The sequence below is a fragment of the Cyphomyrmex costatus genome, unplaced genomic scaffold, assembly GCF_001594065.2.
Source record: "Cyphomyrmex costatus isolate MS0001 unplaced genomic scaffold, Ccosl1.0 scaffold129, whole genome shotgun sequence".
NCBI classification, from domain to species: domain Eukaryota; kingdom Metazoa; phylum Arthropoda; class Insecta; order Hymenoptera; family Formicidae; genus Cyphomyrmex; species Cyphomyrmex costatus.
The window spans coordinates 262033-274782 of record NW_017275271.1 but is presented as its reverse complement, the minus strand read 5'-3'; the positions used below and the strand labels follow the sequence as shown (position 1 = coordinate 274782).

Sequence of the window (12750 nt, the reverse complement as noted above, 5' to 3'; positions counted from 1 at the left end):
CTCACCACATATGTATATAAAATACGCAATTTATTTTATATGAAATTTTATTTTTTAAGTATGTTTTATCACACTGTTTATAATTTTATAACGTTACATAAGTAATTAATAAAATATAATAACAAATAAATCTCAAAAATATTTATTATTTTTTGTAGTGTGTTATTTTTTAAAATATTAATATTTTACTTTGAATATTTTTAATTTTACGATATCTATTATTTGAAATTTGGCGCTTTTTCCAATTAAGGATATGGTTGTAGGTCACGTGTTTCGTAAACCTCAACATCAAAGGTACCGAAGCTTACTGTCGTTACTGGTTATACTGTGCATATATGATATATGAACGTAAGACGCCATATTGATTTTTTGGCTACGAAGTTCCATTCTGCTATAGTAGATGGCGCTACTAACGCTGGTACATGTTTTATGAATGGAGTTGACGGACCCTGCGTAGAACTTGAAGAACTAACAAAGAATAACGGTAGTGGCGCACGAACGAACACGAAAGGAAACGAACGCAGACGAACGCTGATGAGCGAACGTTGAAGAGAAGGGGAACGCAGGTAGCGCCCTTATCAGAAGGAGGGAACATAGCAAAGCGAGCGAAAATACAAAAATAAAAACGTGCATAGCGCGTACACTTTCCCTTTCCGTTTTCCTTTCGTTTCCCTTCCGTTTCCCTTTCCTTTCCCTTTCCTTCCCCTTCCCTTTCCTTTCCCTTCCCTTTCCCTTGCCTTTCCTATGAAGGACGAAAAGGGAAGAAAAAGGGAAGGGAAAGGAAAGAGGAACGGAAAGGGAAGGAAAAGGGAATGGTAAGATAAGGGAAAGGGAAAGGAAAGAGAAAGGAAAGGGAAAGGAAAGGGAAAGGAAAGAGAAAGGCAAAAAAAAGGGAAGAGAAAGGGAAAGGAAAGGGAAGGGAAGTGAAAGAAAAGGGAAGGGAAAGGGAAGAGAAAGGGTAAATTGTTGTAAAATGTATTTCAATCCTTTTAAATAATGGATATCCGCTGGAATTAATTTTCAAACAATTTAGTATACGAATTAAAAATTTGATACAAACTAAAAAAATTACTTCCACATTCAGTGATAACTCGGAAGAAAGTAATAAAGATTTAAATAAGAAAAAGTTCATCGTATTTCCATTTATAAATAGTGTAACATATTCAATTACTCATATGTTCAATGAATCAGTCTATAGTATTGATTACAGGTGTTTGAATAAATTGGATAGATTTATTAAAGTACTTAAAGATAAAAAAGAAAAAGGTAATAGTAATAATGTTGTATATAAGATTCCATGTGAGAACTGTAATGTGACTTATGTAGGACAGACAAAGAGGAAATTAAGTACTAGAGTAAATGAACATATATATAAATAATAAAAAACTTGATGCATCTAAACATTCAGTTTTAACAAACCATGCATTAGAATGCAATCATGTCTTTGACTGGAAGAATACGTGTTCCGGATTATCCGTGGCATTATAGATTCAATTGGAAAACGTTTCTAGACGTCTCTTCGAGGACATACGTATGTCCCTTTTGTTTTGCTCGGATAAATTTGGTACACGACGATCGTGCGTGACCAAAGCCATATTCCGCGATTCTGTAGGCTGTCGGCTCCTTATTGGACGCGCGGTAAACATGCTATAATTTCGCGCGTTGATAGGCTGATTAGCGAAAAGCCCGCAATTCCTTGCGGCGCATACCTTTCCGCGGATTTAGGCAGTGCGAGAGAAGAGACCTTACGCGACGGTCGTGTGTTCGCTAAATTCGTCACAGCACGTGTATTCGTAGGAGAAATAAAGTTAACTTGTGTCTGCATACGGCGAGTTATTCGATGCCCTCGAGAAACCCAGATCCCGCAATCCTTCCGATTAAAGATATTGCTCACAAAAAAAGGAGCGTGAACATTAATCGCAGTAACAAATTGGTCCTTCGAGCCGGATCTCTTTGAGAGCATCGCAACGTTCCTTAAGACACGGACAGTGCAGTGTGCTGTGACAAAATTGACATCAAAATTAGTGCAAAAGGGCTCAGGCTGTCGCGTTAGCTACGCGATTAACGTCGCCCTCAGTCTCTCTCTTCCTTCTCTCGCGCTCCGAATCGTCGCGTTACCACGCGCGGCGAACTCGCGCTCTCTCTCTCTCACGCGCGCTACGTATTATACTATTAGCGCGCGCTCTCGCGCTACACGCTAGCTCCACGTGAGGTTCCCGTGCACTCTCCCTTGTGAATACTACAACGACGAGAGTTCGTGTTAGTGGAATTCTCCGGAAGGTGAAACAAATCGCGAGTCCCTGCGGTACGCGCTCCTAGTCGCTCATACGCGTCAACAGTGGTTCTACGCCGTGTCAGATACACGCGCACAAAAGTATAAGCGGCGCACACGCGCGCCGCACTGTACTTAAACTTTGCACGCTACGTGCATCGCTGCAACAAAGCTTGCAGTCTATTCTGGTGGACCTTTACCACGCTTCTCTCTTGAGACAGCTACGTTACAGCCGTCATGTCCGAGGACTTACGGAGACTTCTCAGCGAGCAGACGACAACGATCGGTCTGATCAAGCGCGTAATCATCAATTACAAAAAGCTTCCCAAGGCAAATGTCACGCTCCCCAAAACGAAGGGACGACTCGCAGACTTGAAGGCGCATTGGGAGAAGATCCAGCAACTCCACGCACGAATCAGCCTCCTGGCCACAGCTGACGAACAGAAGACGCTACCGTACTTCCTCAACGACGACTTCTACGCTGCGGAGGAGGCCTATAACGATGCAGCAGATGCACTTCATGACGCGATAAGTAATTTTGTAAAAACGGACGCCCCTATTGGCGACACTAGTACTGACTCTTCCTTTCGCGACGCGAATAATCAGTCTTCGTTGCAATTGCCGCGTATTGCGCTTCCGAAATTCTCCGGAAATTTTGCTGATTGGGAGAATTTTCGGAGCACATTCGAGTCTCTTATCGCAGCAAATGACGCGCTGTCGAATGTAAAGAAATTTCACTATCTCAAATCAAGCGTTCAAGGTGACGCCGCGTTGCTAATAAATAATTTAAAAATCACCGATGCTAACTACAATTCCGCGTGGCAGTTGCTCCTAGACGAATACGACGATAAACAAGCGTTAATACATACCCACATTCATTCGTTCGTCAATCTTCCTAAGATGAAAACCGAAAACGTCCATGAATTAAAAAAGTTGCGAGACGTTGTGTCAGCTGCACTGGCCGCTCTTACAAATCTCGGGTGTTCCGTTGGTCATTGGGACGATCTACTCGTGTATCTCATTTCGCAAAAGTTTAGTCCGAGAACGCGACACGAATGGAGCTTGAAACGTAGCGAGTCGACGGAATCTCCGTCGTACAAAGAGCTCAACGAATTTCTAACGTTGCGTATTCGCGGACTTGCCGATTTTCCGGATCCGTCTAATGTCGCTTCCGATAATTCGCGAAGCAAAGCTCGCTCGACGGTCAATAATGTATCTGCAGAAAAATGTGTCAATTGCGCCGGAAATCACACTTTAGCGAAATGCGAAGATTTTTTGTCAAAACCTGTTGCACAACGCAGTGCCATCGTCAGACAAAAGCAACTCTGTTTTAATTGTCTCCGATCGGGTCACTTTCCGCAAAAGTGCCCCAGCAAATTCCGTTGTAATCGCTGCCGTCGTTTACATCATTCCACGTTACATTTCAATCCGGGCGAGGCTACTCCGGCACACGCCCATCCCGCGCCCGCATCACCCGCTGTCGATCCTTCGACACAGCAAGCCGAACAAAGCGCCGCTTCGGTCATCGGTATCGCGAGCGTCGCGCACATTCAAAGGGTACAAACGGAAGTCGCTCATACTCCGAGCGTGCTCCTCGCAACAGCATGGGTTGATCTTCACACTTCAGAAGGCCGTTCGTTTAAGGTCCGAGCATTACTCGATCAAGGATCGACCTTCAGTTTTATCTCCGAGTCTCTCTGTCAGACTTTACGCACAAAACGACAACGCGCTGAGCTTCACATAAGCTGCTTCGGCGAAAGATATACCGGTCTTGCGAAATCCAGCGTTTCACTACAATTAGCTCCCTGCGCTAAATCGGAACCGACGTTTCCGTTGACCGCGTACGTCTTTCAGCGCATCACCTCATATACGGCCTCGCAAATTCGGTCTCTCGCGTCGTGGCCGCATCTTCGCGACATTACGCTTGCCGATCCGAATCCCGCGAGTCGACATCCGATTCACCTGTTAATCGGAGCCGATCTTTATGGATCGCTGTTGTTGGACGAGATTCGTCAGGGTCCGTTAGGCACACCCACCGCTCAGAAAACCGCCATCGGCTGGATTTTATCGGGTCCAACGAATACTACCCCGCCATCAAGGGGCAACACACAGGTGTTACATTGCACGTCTGAATGCGACCCTAACGCATTACTCCGTAAATTTTGGGAAGTCGAGGAGGTTTCCGACGAGCCTCCTCTCAAGGACGAGGACGAACGATGTGAAAAGCACTTCGTTTCCACTCACGCACGCACGTCGCACGGCAGATACATCGTGCGACTGCCATTTAAGTCAGATTCCCCACTAAACATTGGCGAATCGCTGCAGACCGCTAGATCGCTGTATGCTCGAACGGAGAGTAAACTACAGTCTCATCCGGAGATTGCCACTCAATACAACGATTTTCTACGCGAATACCTCGATCTCGGTCATATGGAACCCGTCAAAGAAGGCGAGATCCCACCGTATACACCAGTATACATCCCTCATCACGCCGTTCTACGTGATTCCAGCGCTACCACCAAACTACGGGTAGTCTTTAACGCCTCGTGTAAAACTCGTGATGGTACTTCTCTTAACGATCACCTTTTGATCGGGCCGAAGCTTCAACAAGACTTACCCGCGATAATCGCTCGGTGGCGTCAGTGGCGCTTTGTATACAGCGCGGACATCGCAAAAATGTTCCGCCAAATTTTAATTGATCCGATCGACGCTGACTTTCAGCGTCTACTTTGGCGACCGACGCCGGAATCGCCACTACAACATTTTCGTTTACTTACCGTCACTTACGGATTGGCGTCCGCGCCCTACCTCGCGATGCGCGTTATCAAACAGCTCGCGATGGACGATGGTCCTGCATTCCCCGCTGCCGTTCCGATTGTCGAGCATTCGCTTTATGTCGACGACGCGTTGTTCGGTAGCGACGAAATTAAGGAATTGCGTGCCGCACGGGATCAACTGATCGGCTTGATGCAGAGAGGTGGATTTCAATTACGGAAATGGGCCGCGAATTCCCCGCTACTATTAGAAGATATTCCGGGTAATCAACACGAGCTCGCGGATCATTTTATCGCGGCGGACGAGGCGCTAAGAGTTCTCGGCTTATCGTGGCAACCGCACGAGGATTCCTTTCGTTTCGTGACAACTCAGCCTGTGCTGACCAGTCCAACACGACGCTCCGTCCTATCGTTTATCGCAAAACTCTACGATCCGTTAGGCTGGGCTGCTCCTGTTGTAATTGTCGCAAAAATTTTACTCCAGGAGCTATGGTTGCTCAAAGGCGACTGGGATGATCCAATCCCGCAGGAATTTGTACAACGCTGGCAGAATTACATTTCTGACCTGCCTCGATTAGATTGCATCCGTGTCCCCCGATGGACCGGACAACACAAAGACAATTTGTGGTTCGAGGTGCACGGCTTCGCCGACGCCTCCAACCGTGCATACGCAGCTGTCACGTATCTGAGGGTGGTTCACTCCTCGACTAATTTTCAAGTCAGCCTCCTCAGCGCGAAGACAAAAGTCGCCCCTGTCAAAACTCTCAGCATCCCTCGCCTCGAGTTAAGTGCAGTAGTTTTGTTAGGCCGGCTACTCCAGTGGACAAAAAAATCACTTGGCTTGTCACATGTTCCGATTTACGGGTGGACGGATTCCACTATTGTACTGTCGTGGTTAAAACAGCATCCATCGACATGGACCACGTTCGTCGCGAATCGCGTTTCCGAATTGCAAACGTCGCTGCCTTCAATTAGCTGGAATCACGTCTCGTCCCGCGAGAATCCAGCCGATTGCGCCTCGCGTGGGCTTTCAGCTGCAGAACTCGCGTCACATAAACTGTGGTGGTCCGGACCGCCTTGGCTGAAAAGGGCCTCCACTTCATGGCCGAAACATAATCCCGTTATGGACGCGACGAACGCCGCGCAAATTTCCGTCGAAGAACGAAAATCTAACGCGCACCACGTCAATGGCGAGCTAGAGTGGGAGCTTCTTCACAAGTACTCCAGTTGGACTCGACTAGTCCGAATAACGGCGTACGTTCGCCGATTTATAGCAAATTTAAAAGGGAGGACCGCATCCCTACCGACAAAGAAGTTGCCGATCGATGTTGCCGAACTACGCGAAGCCGCGCGATTTTGGGTTCGGCTCACGCAAAAAATTCACTTCCCAAAGGAGTGGAACGCGGTCTCTAATAATATTCCGGTATCTAAATCTAGTTCCCTGAATACATTACACCCCCTGATGGGAACAGACTCATTACTCCGTCTTGGCGGGCGGTTAAAAAATGCCGCCCTAGGATATGCCGAAAGGCACCCCGTTCTGCTGCCGAAAAATCGTGTTTCAGAGCTTCTGATAGACCAAGCCCACCGAGCAACACTTCACGGAGGTACTCAGCTTACGTTGCGTACTCTCAGACAAAATTACTGGATCCTCGGTGGTCGTGGTCTTGTAAAACGGCATATTCGCCAATGCGTGATATGCACGCGTTATTCCGCCAGAACGTCCGTTCAGCTGATGGGGGATCTGCCTCCCCCACGAGTAAATCCTTCGCCGCCCTTTTCTCATACAGGCGTCGATTACGCAGGGCCGTTTGGAATAATCTCGGTTGTCGGACGTGGTCAAAAAACCTCCAAACATTATGTCGCCCTGTTCATTTGTCTCGCAACGAAAGCTATACATTTAGAAACTGTAGAAGACTATTCTACAGCTGGCTTTCTTGCCGCCTTCTATCGCTTCGTTAGTCGACGCGGCCTCCCGACGCACATGTACAGCGACAACGGCACCAACTTTCATGGTGCAGATAAAGAACTTCGTAGACACTTCCGGTCAGTGTGTGCGGACCCTGCGTTAAAGGACGCCCTCACGCACGATGAAATACAATGGCACTTCATTCCCGCTGCCGCGCCTCATTTTGGAGGGCTTTGGGAGGCGGGTGTTAAGAGTTTTAAGTTTCATCTAAAACGAGTTATCGGATCGCGTACGCTGTCGAAGACCGAATTTGCGACTCTGCTGTGTCAGATCGAGGCATGCTTAAATTCACGCCCGATAGCTGCGCTAACGGACGATCCCAACGATATGTCCGCGTTGACTCCAGGTCACTTTATAATAGGCCGCCCTCTAGTCGCCGTACCGGAAGAGTCAGTGCTCGATATCAATGCCAACCGATTGTCACGGTGGCAACTCGTGCGAGCGATGCAAGAGCAGATTTGGCGCTCTTGGTCGACAGATTATTTGCAATCGTTACAAACTCGTAAAAAATGGTCTACGCCGCAATCGGCCGTAGCAGTAAACGATCTTGTCATCGTGAGAAATCCGTTGTTGCCCCCTTCAAAGTGGGAGCTAGCCCGCGTGGTGCAAGTGCATCCGGGCTCGGATGGATATGTTCGCGTCGTCACGGTGCGTACGGCAAACTCTCAATACAAACGTCCAATAGCTCAAATCTGCCATTTACCGGTATCCTCCGGGAGCGATGCATTGGAGCTAAAGACTCCTTGATAGTTGTACGTCAAATGCGACATCCTGTATATAACAGACTATATAATTATTTCGTTCATTATTATTGTTCAAGGCGCACTACAATTCTTCTATATTTTATTCAAAGTTGTACTTATTGAATTAACCAGCCGACGTTTCGCATCCTATCAATATGCGAGGCGGGCGGTATGTTCCGGATTATCCGTGGCATTATAGATTCAATTGGAAAACGTTTCTAGACGTCTCTTCGAGGACATACGTATGTCCCTTTTGTTTTGCTCCGATAAATTTGGTACACGACGATCGTGCGTAACCAAAGCCATATTCCGCGATTCTGTAGGCTGTCGGTTCCTTATTGGACGCGCGGCAAACATGCCATAATTTCGCGCGTTGATAGGCTGATTAGCGAAAAGCCCGCAATTCCTTGCGGCGCATACCTTTCCGCGGATTTAGGCAGTGCGAGAGAAGAGACCTTACGCGACGATCGTGTGTTCGCTAAATTCGTCACAGCACGTGTATTCGTAGGAGAAATAAAGTTAACTTGTGTCTGCATACGGGAGTTATTCGATGCCCTCGAGAAACCCAGATCCCGCAATCCTTCCGATTAAAGATATTGCTCACAAAAAAAGGAGCGTGAACATTAATCGCAGTAACAATACGAAAATTATGGACTCCGAATCTAATTATAATAAGAGATTAATATCAGCGACATTACATATAAAAGAACAGTTAAATAGTATTAATTTCAAAAAGGATACTGAATCTCTCGATGACATATATGTTCATTTGCTTAAACGTGTTTCTGACGATGGATAGAAATGTAAACATGTGGGTGGGGTGGAATGGGGGGTCTGGTTGACTGGATATGTATTGAATCTTTGTCACTAACGTGTGACCATCTGCACAGTTAGGACATATAGTGTGGTCGTAGTAATTTCGGATGTCTTAAGAGGAAATTGGTTTCATCTGTTAAGGGGTTTTTACGGCTGATGAGGACTCTGTGAAGTTGAAACGTACCGTATATTAATGTTATCATTATAATAAATTTATAGATATATTTAACAACCATTATTGCTCAATTTATTCTTGACCTGGGAGGTTTATTGTTAATTTTAATTTATTATTATTATTATTATTATTAGTAGTATTGTTGTTATATAAAAGTACTTATTTCGATAGTTGCTGCTGTACTGATACTGTACTGATGCATTTATTGTATTTACCTTTCAAACTACTTCACACAGCCAACGCGGTATGAGGCAAATACGTACGGGGCTCGCATATAGAAACGTTTCCGTTTATATTTGAAAAATGTTTGCCTAACATAATTATAATATATATATCGTTGTTTTCAGTATGAAATGCTCTTTAATTTTAATTATATAAAAATTTAATAACTTTTTAAAATAGGAGTGTGGGTGGGGTAATCTATAAATAAATAAATAAATAAAAAATTTTTTTATTATATTTCTAAAGTATATATATATACTCTTGATACCATTCAATTTTTATATTGGAAATTTTTTTGTCTCTCTTATATTTCGACGATATTTGTTTCGAAAGAAAAAAATCGATTTTTTCAAAGGGGTGATTTACCCTCTTAGAGTAAAATTCCGCACCTACAAAAATAGTTTTGTGTTACGGATGAACTACTCTACTTGCATACAGTTTCAGAATTTTTTGAATTTTTAAGTTACCTAATCTCCCTTGTTAATTGCATTAATTTGATATCTAAATTAGATAATTTTTTTTATCAAGAATATAGTAATTTTATCAAAAAATTTTTTCTTATAATTTGTTTTATTTTATTTATTCTAAAAACAGAAACGATCCTTTCTTTTTTTGTTTCAGAGTTGGGAAGCCGCAGATTCATCATCAAACTTTACATCTGATATAACTCCATTGATTTTAGCAGCACACAAAAATAATTATGAAATACTGAAACTATTGTTAGATCGTGGCGCGACTCTTCCCACACCGCACGATGCTAGGTATAGATTTACAAAAGATGTAAAACATATTTTCTTATAATAGTTCTATAATTGTAAGAAATTCGTGATCAAATTTATCGAAGCAATGTTTGTTGAACTATATAATCTTTTTGGTTATATTATCCAATTTATTATATTTTCATTTCTTTTTCCCTTTGGTTCAGATTTATCTTGTTTTGATTACAGATTGTTCAGATTCAGAGCCGCATGTTGTATTTAGGTTTTATTTGACGTTTACAGCTCTCATGAACATCATTTATCCTTGTTTAATATTTCATAAATGACAAGAATAAAATAATTCCAAGATCGCTGTGAGGAATTATTGATTATATTCATACTTTATAACGCACAAAAGTGCTTACTTTCTGCAAACCTTAACAGTAATAATAGTTCTGAATTGATTATTTTATTATATACCTTACATTTTAAATCAGATAAACTATAAAGTATTTAATGTCTCGAACTTTTTTGTGCAAGATTATGTTAATTAATGTTTTCATCCGTATATAAACAAGTTTATTGAGATGAGAAGAAGCAGCACTGCTATTTTATTATTGTAGGTGCGGTTGCGATGAATGTGTCATGTCCAGCGAACAAGATTCCCTCCGACACTCGCAGTCTCGAATAAACGCGTACCGAGCACTCACTTCGTCATCTCTAATCGCGCTTTCATCAAGAGACCCGCTTTTGACAGCTTTCGAGCTTTCATGGGAACTGCGTCGTCTCAGCAAAATGGAGCAAGAATTCCGCGCTCAATACAACGTAATTATTAACTCTTACCTTTCTTCTTTGCAAGTCTTTTGAAACCTTTTAAACGATCGCAATTAAAATTACCTAGTTTAACCGTTTTTGCATTTTTATAAGATATTCTCCAGGATTGAAAAATAACGATGTAAAATTGTAGATAACTTATATATTAACAATAACGAAATTTTATTATATTTTAACTCTCTTTGTGCGTGCGTGCGTGCGTGCGTGCGTGTTGCCCGATAGGTATGATATAGATTTAGATAAAATCATATAGGATTTCTGTCTAATTTCTATAAATGACTGAGTTTCCACCGAGGATTCGAATCGGGTTAGAGTCGGGTCAGAGTCGAATCGGGTTAGAGTCGGGTCAGAGTCGAATCGAGTTGAGCGCTCATGCGGTAGAAACACCAAGCCTAAGTTTTCACCGAAGGTTCGAATCGGGTCAGAGTCGAATCAAATTGAAAGCTCATGCGGTGGAAACACCAAGAACCCTATCCTATAAAATTTTAGGGTTGAGTCCAAATGAGATTAGGTGGAAACACCAGATCTGTTTTCTGTGGCTGAACTAGTGTACACGTTCAGAACTTAAAGTGAGATAGGTTTATGTTTGGCATTTGTCGAAAACGAGAAATAGAATTCTAGTTCAGTTTAGTGCAGGAACAGAAAACAGACCAATCAAATCGAGATTATTTGGTAACGAGGTAATTTGTCAACAAAATACGAATCCAAACTGCGCTGTACAATATTCGAACGTGATCAAACGTATTGTGTTTGCATTATTTTGTAATAATGAACAAAAATGATAAAAAGAAGCCAACCATTTGGGATGGCAAAGAAACGGAGTGCTTTTTAGCAACTTTATAAGAATTGCAAGTGATAACATTAACGGACGGAAAAATTTCCGAATTTCGGAAATATTCAAGAAAGTAGAGGAAATTTGAGCGTATGTAGAACTTGATCGGTTCAGCCGTTACTAAGATCTAATCATCTCAATCCCCCGAAATTCTCAAATTCGCATAAAGTAGCCACGGCGCTAAGCCAAGCGATACTGCCGTGCCTCTTTTACGCGAAACTGAGAATTTTTCGGAGTCGAGATGATCAGATCTCAGTAACGGCTGAATCGATCAAGTTCTACATACGCTCAATCGACAGGAAATACTTAAATTGTATGATAAAAGTGCTTTTATTTTTTTTCTACGTGCCCTACGAGCGGAGATATCGCGACGCAAAGTCCGGATCTGTAAATTTTCATCTCATCGATTTTTAAGAAACGTCGTCATTAACATCGTCGACCAGAGAAAATGTCCATCTCGTTTTTTCGATAATAGAGGGCCTTTGACTTTATGTGTTATCTCACTCTATCAATCTATCATCTCACTCTATCTATCTATATCTAACCAGCAGACCAGTGTTGCATGCTGTATCACATATGACGCGCGCGCAATTTAACTCTTATAATTAAAAATATTATTCAATATAATATAAAATATTTATTATTATATATATAAATATAAAAATTGAAATATCGAAATAGAGATATGTACGTCGTTGAGAAAGTATAAGTGTCTACGTGTTTGATTTCGAGGAAGTGAGTGTCTAGGTGTTCGCCTTCGAGGAAGTGGGTGTCTACGTGTTCGTCTTCGAGGAAGTGAGTGTCTAGATGTTCGCCTTCGAGGAAGTGGGCGTCTACGTATTCGTCTTCGAGGAAGTGAGTGTCTAGGTGTTCGTCTTCGAGGAAGTGAGTGTCTAGGTGTTCGCCGTCGAGGAAATGGACGTCTAGGTGTTCGCCGTCGAGGAAGTGGGTGTCTACATGTTTGATTTCAAGCAAGTGAGTGTCTAGGTGTTCGCCTTCGAGGAAGTAAGTGTCTAGGTGTTCGCCTTCGAGGAAATGGGTTTGTTTGTAAGCAACGTCGTCGTCGTCGTCGTCGTCGTCGTCGTCGTCGTTGTCGTCGTTGTTGTCAGCTACGGAGTGAGGAAATGCATTTTGGAATTTTTGGCGCAAGAGATAAATGTGGTCGCGATAGGTAACTATAAATCTACAATATCGATCGCTGTGACCTGTACGATCGTTAAAGTCGAATTATTAAAAGTCTCGGCAATAACAAAGGATTGAGGTTAGAAAATCAGTCACATCGATAGCATAGACGAACACGTAAGTGAGGTTAGAATAAATATCGATCTCTGCGATCTGTACGATCGTTAAGTCGGATAAAGATTCTGAGCAATAACGAAGGATTAAGATTAGGAAATCTGTTACATCGATGGCAT

At 43.0% G+C, this 12750-nt stretch overlaps 1 protein-coding gene across 1 annotated transcript in view; it reads left to right on the top strand.

The window, feature by feature from the left end:
- The window catches only part of trp (transient receptor potential), a 225954-nt gene that overhangs the window by 53952 nt on the left and 159252 nt on the right, over positions 1-12750 (top strand). Inside the window, exons 7-8 of the mRNA XM_018550779.1 lie at positions 9593-9732; positions 10293-10494. Of these exons, the coding sequence (XP_018406281.1) occupies positions 9593-9732; positions 10293-10494 (342 nt within the window). The remainder of the gene's footprint in view (positions 1-9592; positions 9733-10292; positions 10495-12750) is intronic.